Raw genomic sequence first — 14,647 nt, 5'->3', positions numbered from 1 at the left:
ATAATTAACAAAAGATTATTTGGTTTTCATTGCATAAAAAGATGCTTGAAGGCCGATCACGAACTACATTGGCATCAACCATAGCAGCGGTGCACCTTTAACTTTTGTATCACATATATCACATCACTTATAACACAAAAACATAGCACCGTAAAAACCAAACTAAAAATCTAACTTTTCTTGGAAAAAATAATTTTCATTTCTAACACCTAACATTTATGAAATAATTATGGTTTTTGAAATAAAATTACGCAAAAAAAAAGGTCTCTAGCTCTCTCTCTCATGTAATAAAAATTTTTTACCGTAATTTTTTTTCGACGGCGCAGAAAGAGGCTTTCCCACTGTCTCATTCAGGCCTTCATTTTTTCTCCAACTTAAATATCATTTGAGTTGGCAACTAGAGAGAGTGGGTTTCGCCATTAATACCAGTCACAGGCGGCAGCTACCATTCTTAATTCTCCTTTCTAACTTCTCGTGGTCCTCTGCACTTATGACATTCTAAGGAATAAGAATGAATTATGGTTATCGTTGGTATCCGTTCTTGTCCACTAATATACAGTGCATTCCACTAATATACAGTGCATGATCTCCATTACAAACTGTTCTTATTGCCAAACGACCCTCTTCCTTCTAAAAAGAAGAAGACAGGAGGTGGGGAATTCGAGTCTTTGAAATATTAATTATAAGCGGACCAATTCAACCTTCATATTCAAAAAGAAAATATATATAATTACAAAAATAATTTGCATCAATTGCCTTAGAGAACATAAACTGATGTGCCATCAATTTGGTGCTTGTGAGATATCTCCTTTTTCTCCTTGTCAACTTTGTCATTATTGTGTAATTGGATCTAAACTATAGTTACAAAAAATGTATTTTTTAGAGAAAACACGTTAAAAATATGAAAAATAAGTCGGCAAAAAAAGTGTTTTTTTTTTATTTCGAAATGGAAAAAACAAAAAAAATGCATTTTCCCACGTTTTCCCTTTTTCCATTTAGGCGTTTTTTTCATGTTTTTTAATACCAAGCTGTTTGTTTCTATTTTCTATTTTTTATTTATTATTTATCTACTTATTTTTTGACGTTGTTGTATTAATTTGCCATTTATTTTATTCTTCATATTTTTAAGATTTTTTAATTTTAATAAAATTATCATATTTTTTCTTTTTTCCCATTTTTTCAAGCTCACTGTTGAGAAAAGTTCCTTTAAAGCCCAAAAATGATATTTGTGGCTATATGACACTTGACATTTTGGCAATGAATTTCATTTCTAATATAATAGATTGGCCAAAAGTTAGAAGCAATTGATCTCGTCCCTTCCCTACCACATACTCTTGATCATTTGGTTTATGTTTTCTCCATAATTAACAAAAGATTATTTGGTTTCCATTGCATAAAAAGATGCTTGAAGGTCTCTTATTGTCTGTCCTGCTTTCATGGTCACGAACTACATTGGCGTCAACGATAGCAGCGGTGCATCTTTCAACTTTTGTATCACATTACTTATAACACAAAAACATAGCACCGTAGAAACCAAACTAAAAATCTAGCTTTTCTTGGAAAAAATAATTCTTAGAAATCATTTCTAACACCTAACATTTATGAAATAATTATGGTTTTTGAAATAAAATTACGCAAAAAAAAAAAAAGGTCTCTAGCTCTCTCGCTCTCTCTCATGTAATAAAAATTTTTGACCGTAATTTTTTTTCGACGACGCAGAAAGAGGCTTTCCCACTGTCTCATTCAGGCCTTCATTTTTTCTCCAACTTAAATATCATTTGAGTTGGCAACTAGAGAGAGTGGGTTTCGCCATTAATACCAGTCACAGGCGGCAGCTACCATTCTTAATTCTCCTTTCTAACTTCTCTTGGTCCTCTGCACTTATGACATTCTAAGGAATGAGAATGAATTATGGTTATGGTTGGTATCCGTTCTTGTCCACTACAAACTGTTCTTATTGCCAAACCACCCCGTTCCTAAAAAGAAGAAGACAGGAGGTGGGGAATTCGAGTCTTTGAAATATTAATTATAAGCGGACCAATTCAATCTTCATATTCAAAAAGAAAATATATATAATTACAAAAATAATTTTTACGGGACCCACATGAGGACAAGTACCACTTGATGTAAAATGTATTTCATTTAGGTTTTAATATGATATTCAAACAAAATATTTAGGTTCCAGGAGGCCCCATTTTAGTGTCACTTGTGTTTTCTTCCTTCATTTTTCTTCGCCGTCCGGCCCCACGGGGCACAACAGTCAGGCTGGCGGCCAAGTGAAATTCCAATCATCAGTTCGATTCTGTGGGTAATGCATGGTTTTTTAGAAGAGAAAACAGCCAATGGAGAGAGAGAAAAAATTAATCCCAAAATGGGATTAGAGGAATATCTCTGTGTTTCTCGAACTGTTGTTTTACCTTTATGTTTATTTAAGTTATTTGGAGAGCAAATTCAATTGTGTTTTGTATGTGATTTGTTTTGTTAAATATGAATTTGTTGTGTTGCCTAATTGGTAGATGCTTGTTATGGTGGTTAAATGTTAATTTTTATATTATTGTTTACTTATATATTTATCATTTTTACTAGTATTGTGTATTTTATTAGTTTAATCTTCAAGCTTACGTATCACGTTGGTTTCAACACCTCTAATTTTAATGTTCGCTATGATGCTTTTGAAAAGATTATGATAGGCCAAACATTTTCCCTATCTTAAGTCTAATGATTTTCATAGCATCAATGACCTAAACACCCATAAGATCATTTTCCGAAGGAATATGATTCAAAGCCTCTCTCTCTCATGTAACTAGGGGACTTCTTGTTCCCAAATTTTAGTATAGATTTTCATTTTATCCTCTCTCTCTCTCTCTCTCTATATATATATATATATATATATATATATAAATAAGTTGAACCAACATTTGTTGGGGGTTTTTACCTTTTGGAAAACCCAAAACCCCAAAAAAATGTTCTCTCTCTCTCTTTTCATGCTCGAAAGTGGTCAGTGGAGCCATCGGTAATCTCCCAATATAGAAGACAACATTTTTTTTTATATATTTTAATGATTTCACCAAGTCTTTAAGTCTTACGTAGTTAATTAGATAATTTGGGAAAAAATAGAAAGAAAAAGAGAGAGAGGGAGAGCTAGAGTATGGTCGGTTGCATGTCGATAGTCTGATTCTTAATACTTCCGGCCGAGTCACCGACTCAATTCATTGACCCACAGACCCAGTTGGCTGCTGCTCCGAGTCCGATTCCTGAGTTTGACAACTATGCTCCTACTCCATAAGCATTGTGGAGTAAAAAAGGAGTTACCAATGCTTTAAGTTGAAGCTTACATGAAAGGACAACTGAATACACCAAAAGCAAGCTTGAAATAAAGTTTTTAGATTCCGATTCCTTTTGTTTTTTTTAAGTAAAGTTTTTAGTAAACTACTTCTCATGGCTTTTAGAAGGCAAAATTTTATTTTCTTTTTTTTTTTCTGAAAAAATGTCTGTAAATATTTGGAAAAACTATACTGAGCAAAGTTGGTTCTCCTAAATCCCCTACCATTCTTCAGTGGAGTTTTGGGCTTCACTTGTATGGCAATTTTTTTTTTCAACTCTGCATCAGTGCAACAAAGATAAATCTGATGCTCGAGGTAATTAAAACTACAATAGAATAATGTCCTTTAAGGGGTTGTTTAGTACACAGACATTTTGTCCCTAATTTCATAAATCTGCTTTAAAAATTGTGGCAGATCTACATGACTCTTACAAAGTGTCCCTACCAAATAATCCTTGTTCTATGCAATAATATTATAACAAAGTAGATCCTAAAAAAAAATAGTATTCTTGCACTTTGGTGGATGAGTGAGATATGCCTATCAAATACACATGAAATTTGAAATAGTTTTATTTATTTTCTTGCAAAATTATCTGCACCATTGTTAATTATATCTTTCATCATTTAAGAAGAAATATTACTAGCTTTATTATATATAATACCTTTACATGTTCTTATAAGAATCAAAACCAATAGTTTAGCTTTTTAAAAATATTCTATTTTCAACTAAATTGGTATAATAGGCAAGTCCTGGCTACCACCTAGCAATCATATAATCTTACGAGTGTCATTTCTTATAGTGAACTTCAATGGTTTTGCTGGTTCGGTTTTCTAAGAAGATTAATTTCATATTTCCCTCACATAGAGGCGAAGTTGGAAATTTTTCAATGCAATAACTGAGCTATAGTTTCAAGATTTTAACAAAGATCGAAATTCAATTTCTCAAAACTTTTTTAAATAAGCTAAAATAAAAAAAAATTAATTTTATATATACATTTTTTATTTTTAAAAAATTTGAGGGGAGTGGGAACCTATTTTGTGTGCTTGAGCAACAAGACTAAAACGACGTTTTCGATGAAAAACCAGGATGGAGAGGAATAGAGTTTTCACAAACCTAGTTTCAACTGTCAACCAAATGCGACTTAAATAACATTTTCCAGCCTCCGACAATCTGGCCCATACGAAAACAAGACCGAAAATGCAGCAGATAGACTTGTACTACTTGTTTTTTTTTTAATAAAGGCGGGGAACCTAACGCCTTTTTTAAATAAAGGTAGGGAACCTAACTCCCGACAACTTTTTATTGAAACAATGGAGCTTTCCGGTGCCTCCCTCCGACCTGCTTTGAAAATGGTGTTTAACAATGTCACTCAAACACGCTTTTAGACATCTCATAAATGCAAATATGCATCTTCAAGTTTGCATATTGTACTTGGGATGTGCCAGATTACATTAGATTTTAGATCCAGATGTCAAATTCAAATAAGACTCACTTTAATTTAAGTTTAGCATATTGTAGAATTGAATCTCAAGGACTTAAGATTTTGATTATGTTTAGAACTTATGAATCTCAAGTTAGAACCAGGTTTACAAATTCATAGATTATTATTCATCGCATTTTCCAAACAAAAGATTTTGCACTTCTTAGAAGTGTTAAGGCTCCATGTGCTCAAATGCCCTCTCTTTTGAATCCATGAACAGAGAAAAGGGGCCCCTGCTTGTGTGCACCGTTATGCATGCACATGAGGATGTTTTTGTAATTTTTTTTTTTAAAAACATGTCTTTTGTAGTTATTTCACTTTTTTATTTACATTTTTATCTTACCAAAAACTTGTCATTTTTTTGTGTGAATGAAAGGTAATTTTGTCATTAACTATGCTGGCACACTAAATTTCGTGCATCATTATAGCCATATAACCAAGTTAACATCAATATTAAAGTTAACGATAAAATATTTTTTTTTATAAATTGTTAAATTAATGAAATAACAAAAAGGTTTCAACATCTAACGGTGGAGGTTCTTGTCTATACAATATATATATATATATATATATATATATATATATATATATATATATATATATATATATATGTGTGTGTGTGTGTGTGTGTGTGTGGTTAAGTATTTAGTATTTTCAATATATATTACACATATTTATTTATTTATTTTGAAATTAACTCGATAATACAAAATATATATAAATCGTCGCTAAAGATGCCATGCTACAAACACTGTAACAGTCTATGGTATGGTGGCACCATAACTTTTACCATCAGACAACTAATATATTTTCATTTTCCTTCATATATTATATATATATATATATATATATATATATATATATATAATTGAAAAGATGAAAGAATACGTCCAAGAAATGGAGAGATTTGTTTACTCTTATTTGATTTCAAGGAAAAACGTTACGTTTCTATCGTCTCCTTCACATACAAGTTAAAACATTTGATAATAAGAATATTTAGATTGTGGAAAAACAAAGAACGGGAACCCGTTTTTGACTGCCCAAGAATTTTTATTTTTATTTTGAAGCTTTTAATGTGGCTGAGCTCCCAGTTTATATCTCGTCCGCTTTGTCTTCTGACTTCTCCAACTTTCTCTCTCTGATCCCTCTACAGTTCATCGGAGTTCTCGCCTCTTTTTTTTTCTTTTCCACGGCAGCCCGTCTCCTCTATCTCCATTTTAAAGACTAAGACGTCCTCTTCAGCAGTTAAGATCGAGCGGCCGCGAGAGGAGACAGAGAGATGGCGGCCATGGGTGGAAGCACAGATCTTTTGGGGTTGAAGGGATCTCCGTTCTCTAGCTATGAGGGACTCAGGCGAGGAGATTACTCGAGCAGGAAAGCCGCATTCACCGCAAGGAATCAAGCGGGATTCATTGGATTCAGAGGTCGGCCTGCGTTGAGTTCCTTCTTCCATATCTGTTTGCATTTTATGGTCTTGCTTCCTGCATGTGCCCAATGCTTTATGTCGACATTGCGGATTTTTTATTAACTCGGTATTATTAGCTCTTCCAGTGGTTGATTGTGCTCTGAAGAAATCGATCTGTCTATGCGTGAAACGGACAGTGTTGAGCTTCGTGGAAATCTGAGATACTAGCCTTGAGAAATTAAACCATTTCTATTTTCCTGTTCAACTTTGTCACTTGGCACCTAGTATGGTGCCAAAAATGCAGCACTATCTTTCAGAAACGCTTCATTTTGGAGCCTAGATCTGCAACTGAACTTATGCTGATGTCAACATGAAAATGTGGATCTTTACAAGCAATCTTAGTCGGGATCTGTCTTCAGATTTGGTTCACCTACAACGCGAACAAAGATTTTTTTTTTTTTTTTAATCGATAAGAATTAATGGCCTTACTTTCTAGAGTAATACCTTTCTTTTAAAACTTGTTTGTTGTGGATGTAGGATAGCGAAAAGTGATATTTTTATTGGAAAAAATTTGATTGCTTTGTCTATTTTGAAAGGCTTCCCAGTTAAGTATTTGCTTTAAAAAAGTAATAATACTTGGATGCTGATAATCGTCGTCTTCCTGGTCGTCTAACTTCTGTTTTAGGTCTAGAAGGTCACCATAACTCATGCGTACTAACTTGATAACCTACAGAACCAGCATAGCTCCACATGATTTGTTTCTCCATATTTTAAGTCTATAAGCTTATGTTATGATTGCTGTACGTTACTTTTCTATATGTATATGATGAATATCGTATGCTCAAAGTTCATGTTTTTTCAAATTATTCTCGAACATGTAACTGATGAAAGAAGTACAAAAAAAGGTATTTTAGGAACTCGTTTTATCCATCAATTGATGGTTACGATCCTTTAATTTCCTGTTCGATTTTTTCAAGTATCATCCAGGTGAATCAGACCATTTCTACACATAACCTTCATATTTTAGGGTGAGAAACTTTCTTACTCAAGCCTGATAACATGATTTGCTTTTCACTAAATTCGGCATAACTCTGGAGCCTGGTTGGTAAATGCATGCTGGAGCTCTTGAAAACAGTTCACTAAACTATGCACATGTCTGGAGCCTGTTGATCCTAAATTAACGCTGGAATTTTTGAAAACCAAGTTAGGAAGAGATACTTCCTTTTCAGATTTGCTGGATAGATTTGCTCGGTTATGCATTACTCTAGATCCTGTTGATTGTAAGTTACGACTGGAGTTTTTTAAAAAAATTGGTACATTATGCATAAGTCTGGAGCCTGTTGATGCTGAATTAATGCTGGAATTCTAAAAACTAAGCTGGAGTTTTAAGGACCAAGTTTGTTGAGTGTGTGTGCAAGAGAGAGAGATAGAGGGAGAGAGAGAGAGAGAACCAAGATGGAGTTTTATTTTAAAAAAAAAGGAACTCTCCTATAAATCAAGCCTTGTAAAAATTCAGGCATTTATCATCATAGTCCACATATTGTTGATATGAAAATATAGTTCATACAGTACATCACGATTTTATCAGAGTATTTTTCAGGAGTTATGACATTTCAAGCACAATATCTAGTTCAGGATTTTATGACTTTAAAAATCTCTGAATCTTCATTATACTGACACCTTTAAATTATATATATATATATATATAAGAGATCAGAATTTTATGATTCAAAATTTCTGGATCTTCATTATATTGACATCTTTAAATTATATGTCTCTTTTTATATGTCTGTTTACATCCTCTGTTTCTCTACAAAACACACGTTTTTATACATTTTTTTTTGCAAAGCTGAATTTTTTGTTGGTATCTTGGTGTAAAATTCTCAAAAGCTACAGTTTTTGGATGAGAAAGTTGCTATTTGCTTATAGAAGATCAGTGGGCTTTGCCATTTACAGAAGTTGAATTTTCTCATCAATCAACTATTGCATTCAACAACAATTGTGCCTTTTCAAGTTGCAGTAATTCAAAATGGTGATTGTTGTTACTGTTTTGTTGCTGCTGCTGCCGTTCTATCAGCATGCCTTATCACATGTTGCAGATAAATGAATCACGGTTGTTTGTCTTACCTCTTGATTTAAGAAGTTCAGTTTTTTGACTGTTTTCGTTTTTTCTAGTTGTTTTATGTTTATGCTGTTTATGCACGTATAATTTGCTTCTGTTGAGTATAATATAATTGTCCCTTCAGAAAATCTCAGTTGTAGGTGCTTTCTTCTTCATTTGTAAATCTCAGTTATAGGTGCTTTCTTCTTCATTTGTAAATCTCAGTTATAGGTGCTTTTTCATTTATACTTGTAAATGTGTCTTTCATTGTAAAAAGGCATACTCTGAAGTTAATTGATTTAAGAAAAGGTTTCAATTCTTTTTATCAAGAGTAGTGTAATATGACATTGATGCTTACCATAGAAAGGGAGCTGTGAAACTACGCACGACAGCTACTAATCAAATGTATTTTTTGTTGTGTGTGTGTGTGCGAGTAAAGCTTTAATGTTTCATCATTCAGATTACTGGTATATGAGCCCTTGTCTTTTTTAAGTGTTTCTTTATGGGCCTAACATGTTAACATTTACAAGTTTAGCATAAGGAGGAAGCACCTGCAACTATGATTTTTGTGTAAAAAAGGATCAATCATATGATTAGAGGCACAAAGAACAATAGGTGCTTGTTAATGACTGCTTGAATGTACACCACCTCAAAGGATATGCTCAGTGAACACATCGAACAATATGTCCATATTTTCTATTGCTTGGCAGTTTATTTTGTGGTGCTTAAAATGATTGTTTTTGTTACAAATGCATTATTGTGGTCCTTTTAGATGCCATTTTTTCCATGTTTCCCATCTGTTCAAAGTTCTATGTAGACCATCATCTTATTATCTCAAAAAATGCTTGACTGCACCAGATAATGTGGTCATCATCATTCTATTTCCTCAAATTGCTTACTTCATAATTCCCACCACTTTGAAGTTTGAATTTTGTTCACATTTTGGTGTTTCTCCTATCCTTTGTTCTGATAGTCATGTTATTTGAGGATTTCACGAAATTTTCATTTCCATGATCATTTCAACTATTTATTTGTCTTGCAAAATATTTAGCTTGATTGTTCTTTGGATTGGTCACCAGTTCCAAAATCCAAAGCTGTTAAGGCCATGGCTTCTCCAACTGTTACTGCTCCCAAACGCGAGAAAGACCCCAAGAAGCGGATAGTCATTACAGGGATGGGCCTTGTTTCTGTCTTTGGAAATGATGCCAACATATTCTATGACAAGCTCCTAGAGGGAAATAGTGGAATTAGCTTGATTGATAGATTTGATGCATCATCATTTTCTGTCCGCTTTGGAGGCCAGATTCGTGGCTTCTCATCTGAAGGTTATATTGATGGAAAGAATGATAGGCGACTTGATGATTGTTGGAGGTACTGCCTTGTTGCTGGCAAACGAGCCCTGGAAGATGCTGATCTTGGACCAGAACAGTTACAAAATGTAAGTAGAATCTAAACTTGGAAAACCAAAACTGGAAATGCAGCCTAATTTTGATAGTCTTACAATCATGTGTAGACACTCTTACTGCAGATGAAAGGAACAACTGCAATTGTGTTCAATCAATTGCAGGTTGATTCCACCAAAGGAAAAGGGGGAAAAAAAAAAGTAGGAAGAGAATCAGGAGAGCATTTTTTTCAACAAACATATTTTACGCTTAGATGTGCTGTCTATTTATTAGAAATTGTTTATTTTTGTTAAGTTTCTCGTGAAATATGTTGTTTTTGCAGTTGATATCTGTTTTAAGCCTTCGGTTACCTATTTGGAGTCGTTTCTACTCGGTCAAGTACAGGGAACATGAAACTTGATCTGTTAACCACAGGAAGTCATTGTTTTTCTCTCTGCCATATGTAAAGCATAGGCCAACTTTTGTGCAGATGGACAAATCTAAATTTGGAGTATTGGTTGGATCGGGCATGGGTGGGTTGAGTGTTTTCAGCAATGGAGTTGAGAACCTTGTCTTGAAGGGCTACAAGAAAATTACTCCATTCTTCATTCCTTACTCTATTACCAACATGGGATCTGCACTTTTGGCAATAGACCAAGGGTTAATGGGGCCAAATTACTCAATTTCTACAGCATGTGCAACTGCAAACTACTGCTTCTATTCTGCTGCAAATCATATTAGGAGAGGTGAAGCAGATGTCATGGTTGCTGGTGGAACAGAGGCTGCGATTATGGCCACTGGTGTTGGTGGCTTTATTGCATGCAGGGCACTCTCTCAAAGGAATGATGAGCCAGAGAAAGCCTCAAGACCATGGGATAAAAGCAGAGATGGTTTTGTCATGGGAGAAGGTGCTGGGGTGCTGGTAAGCTGTTTCTCTATTCTGTTTTCTAGTCTCTCTTAAAACTGGAATATCCAAGTAGTTTGTCTGTTAGCAGAAAGTATTTTTGCTTTTCAGAGGTTTCAGAATTTTCATGTGTTGCAAAACTCTAGAACTATTTTCTCAAATTGGGTATATCTGTTTTTTGGATGGACGTGAAAAAGATAATGGAGAGCTTGGAGCATGCAACAAAAAGAGGAGCAAATATTATTGCAGAGTACCTTGGAGGTAGCATTACCTGTGATGCATATCACATGACAGATCCCCGTTCTGATGGACTTGGTGTATCATCCTGTATAATAAAGAGTTTAGAAGATGCAGGAGTTTCACCAGAAGAGGTGAGAAATAACTACTTAATGAGGATTATTGAGTTGGCATGTACAATATGTTTTATTTTTCTTTTCCTTCTTCTTTCAGGGTTTATTCATAGATACATACATAAAACACACAAACATGCACATGCTTGCATGTCTGTGACGCAGTTTTATTTTATTTTATTTTATTTTTCTATTGACTCTTATCATAATCCTGATAATCTAGATTCATGAGTGTTGATTTCCTCACTGATTATGCCGTAGATCAGTTGTGACCTTGTGTTTACAATAGTCAATAATGTCAATGGCTATGCCAATTGCATCCTTTTTGTGCTTATTGTTATTTCTGTTGCTGGTTAATTTAAAATTTGTGTTTCTGAAAACAGTATCTTGAAATATGCAGGTGAACTACATCAATGCTCATGCAACGTCTACACTTGCTGGAGATATGGCAGAGGTTAATGCCATCAAGAAAGTTTTCAAAGATACCTCTGAAATAAAGATGAACGGCACAAAAGTAGGCTATCAACGTGGACCTTTTCCCCACAGATACGAACAGTATCTAACATTTTCCTGAGTATTATTATCCATTATCATTTGATTCCTCATAGTTGCAAGAATTTTTTCACACAGGACATGTTCAGGTCTTGAAAAAATCAATAGATAATAAAGAAAAGATTTTCTATATAGATTTGTCTGGTAGTTTTCACTTTCAATCGCATTAACCTTGTTTCCTTTCAGTCTATGATTGGCCATGGTCTTGGAGCTGCTGGTGGATTAGAAGCTATAGTTACCATCAAGGCGATTACTACCGGATGGTTGCACCCCACACTTAATCAAGACGTATCTCTCTTCAATGCTTGCTCTTTTTTATTGTTGCTAGATCTCTTCCTCACCTTTATTTGCTTCTAATGCTCATCGGCTTGCATTTTGCAGGACTTGGAACCTGATGTTACAATAGACACAGTACCCAACGCTAAGAAGAAGCACGATGTCAATGTTGGTATGCATCAATCCGTGCTGTATATGTCTCTCAAGTGATGGATTATTAAATTTGTTATAGGTTGATCTTTTGAAAGTGGCATTTGAATCATGCGAGACCTCTGTCTCTTACACTAATGATGCATCTGGGCCATGGTTGTGCTGGTGTGGTTGCTTATGCTTAGTATTTACTTCGCTCTCATGAATTAACTTTGTATGAGTGCTTCTCGTGGCAGCTATCTCGAACTCATTCGGCTTTGGTGGACACAATTCAGTTGTGGTTTTTGCTCCATTCACACCATAGGTGCTTCTGTTCCCCATGCAAAATTTTCCGGTGTGGTTGCTTCACGCTGGTTGGAGTCATAGAAAGTTGATGAAGCAAGAACTGACCAATTCTAAGCCCCGCTGATTGAAGAGTCTCGCTTGTTTTTCGCATCCTTCGGCAGAATTTTCTTGTATTGATCAAGTGTCTTTGTTTCTATTCATCAACATTGTAAAACGTTTCTAGATGGTTTCTCCTTACGAAAACATTTTTCAGCATTAGAATCATTCGAAATGAAACAAGGCCAAGGGAATGGTGTTGATGCTTCACATCATGCAACTGACTGCAAGTTAGAGATTTCCTTTTTCTTGTTCCAATAATAAACATGTTTACTGATTGCTTCACCATATATGATAGTAAAGTCCAGAAAAAAAGAGTTATCCGATAGTTGTATTGGCAGATAGACAGATACATGTTCCATCTTTGACGAGTTTTTGTTAGATCAAATTATTTTGAGTTAGTCTTTCGTTTTTTATACAATTTAAAAATGGCACTACAAATAACCCGTATGGCCGATACAGCCTAATTCTTTGTATGGCTCCACAGAATGATTCACTTCAGCAGGTGTGGCCAATTGCCTACACAGAGCCACAAAAAAGGACTTATTTTTATATTGACACCTTATGGTAATTTTTCTCATTATATGTTGATGCCCTTCAAAAGTTTTGAATTTATTACTAATTTAGTTGAAAATTTTTTTGCTCTGCCCCTGGTTCAGTTCCTCTCTCTCCTTGCTCCAACTCCATACATGTTTCGAAAACAGATCTGCTGAGGATAGGACTACTTTCTTCCATACCTGTTGCAATTCGTCTTTTCGAACAAGCCTACTCAAAGCTTAGTGAAGCCCAGCTCACCTGACTGAAGCTCGTTTGGTTTAATTAAATGAGTTTACTTTATTACACAGCTTATTTATTAAGCGAATCCAAGGGTGGAGCTAGGATTTTTTTTAGGGGTGGGCCAAAAGGTCTAACAAACTTATTCAGGTAAGGCCAAAGTAAAATTTGAACGCAACTAAAAATTTTCGATTTTGTAATGTAATTTTTTTTTTCAATTAGCTGGGGGTGGGGCTAAAAATTTTCAATTTTGTAATGTAATTTTTTTTTTCAATTAGTTGGAGGTGGGGCCACGGCCTAGGCAGGCCTCCTCTCCCTCCGCCCCTTCTTGAATCCATTGTGCAACATTCTTGTTACCAAATGCCATAGGATACACTCATCACAAATGGATAAAAAAAAAAAAAAAAACCTTTATGAGACGCAAAACTTGCTTTTCAATTTTACCTGAGGCTGTCGCTCCATTGTGCTTGGACTTCGAAACTATTTGCCATTTCTCTCTTCTTTCCTTGCTTCCAGATTTTGATCTTCTTGCAGTTGTTGAATATTTGTGTGTGTTTTGAGTTCAAATTTCTTGCTCCGCCACTGGCCTTAACATTTACACTACAAAAATAAGTGAACCCACCGGTGGCGGATTCAGCACCACTTCTATGTTGCACTTGTACCGGTACTTTGTTATGATGTCTAGGTGGGCGAGAGGAGTATTCATCTAACCATCCAGACTAGTAGCCGAAAGCCCCTCATTTCCTCTGCTCAGCCTAATATACTGTTAATTAGTATAATGCTCACACTCTATTGACATATAAGCATAGCACCCATGGAAACTGAATTAACAACTAGGGACTTCACTAGCGCCAGCACGACTAGCTACACTATATCCCTGATGGCAGCGCTTTGGTATGCATGTCATAAATTTCCAAACAGGTTGAATCTTTTATGAGGTGTTAAAATTGTTTTTAAATCGAAAATTTTTAGCATAGTAACTTTTTTATTCATTAATTATCATTACTACGATTATTGTTGCTATTGTAGTTGTTATTGTTGCTGTTGTTTTAATGTAAAAAAACTTCTTAGCCTGAGCTTATGGCAAAGAACGTGCACCTTAGGTTCTTTAACTTGAATACTAACTCGAATTACAATACAAGCAACAGAATCAGGAAGCACAACTACAGAGGACTTACAGTGAAAAGGACACTGTGTTCCAACATCGGATATCTAATTAAACCACTTTAAATCAGTCAAATATGAAAAAAGAGAACATTTGAAAACCATATTAGAAGCCAGATCAGATTCCGTTCTGAAAAATGATATCTAATTGGATTTGGATTTGATTTTGCATGAACATCTATCGGATGATGAATATCTTAGGCAATGGCGAAGCCACGTTGTGGTTACTGTGGGCAATTGCTTACACGGGCTCACAAAATTTGTTTTATTTATACACAAAAAAAAATCATTATTTTTTTATTTCTTTTGACATATGAGTGCTTCTTTAACATTTGACTTCTTATTCATAAATTTCTGACTCCGCTACTGATCTTAGGTCTAAATGCATGTCTACGTGCATTTCGA

At 34.8% G+C, this 14,647-nt stretch overlaps 1 protein-coding gene across 1 annotated transcript; it reads left to right on the top strand.

Annotated features, from left to right (window-relative positions):
- The first annotated feature begins 5,904 nt into the window (after positions 1-5,904).
- On the top strand, positions 5,905-12,594 carry LOC116261298 (3-oxoacyl-[acyl-carrier-protein] synthase I, chloroplastic-like). Its single transcript, XM_031639995.2, has 8 exons — positions 5,905-6,227; positions 9,389-9,747; positions 10,182-10,613; positions 10,793-10,966; positions 11,346-11,459; positions 11,684-11,785; positions 11,879-11,945; positions 12,160-12,594. Exons 1-8 carry the CDS (start codon positions 6,083-6,085, stop codon positions 12,225-12,227), a joined length of 1,461 nt encoding a protein of 486 aa, XP_031495855.1. The 5' UTR covers positions 5,905-6,082; the 3' UTR covers positions 12,228-12,594.
- Positions 12,595-14,647: the final 2,053 nt, after the last annotated feature.

This window comes from Nymphaea colorata, chromosome 9 (genome assembly GCF_008831285.2).
Source record: "Nymphaea colorata isolate Beijing-Zhang1983 chromosome 9, ASM883128v2, whole genome shotgun sequence".
NCBI lineage: Eukaryota > Viridiplantae > Streptophyta > Magnoliopsida > Nymphaeales > Nymphaeaceae > Nymphaea > Nymphaea colorata.
This window is presented reverse-complemented; position numbering and strand designations above follow the sequence as displayed.

What these genes read in the sequence shown, in the direction of transcription:
- LOC116261298 (XM_031639995.2), top strand. Translation starts at nt 6,083, where the DNA reads ATGGCGGCCATGGGTGGAAGCACAGATCTTTTGGGGTTGAAGGGATCT. An exon ending in GACCAGAACAGTTACAAAAT is followed by an intron (nt 9,748 to 10,181) that starts GTAAGTAGAATC and finishes ACTTTTGTGCAG; the next exon opens with ATGGACAAATCTAAATTTGG. An exon ending in CAGGAGTTTCACCAGAAGAG is followed by an intron (nt 10,967 to 11,345) that starts GTGAGAAATAAC and finishes TGAAATATGCAG; the next exon opens with GTGAACTACATCAATGCTCA.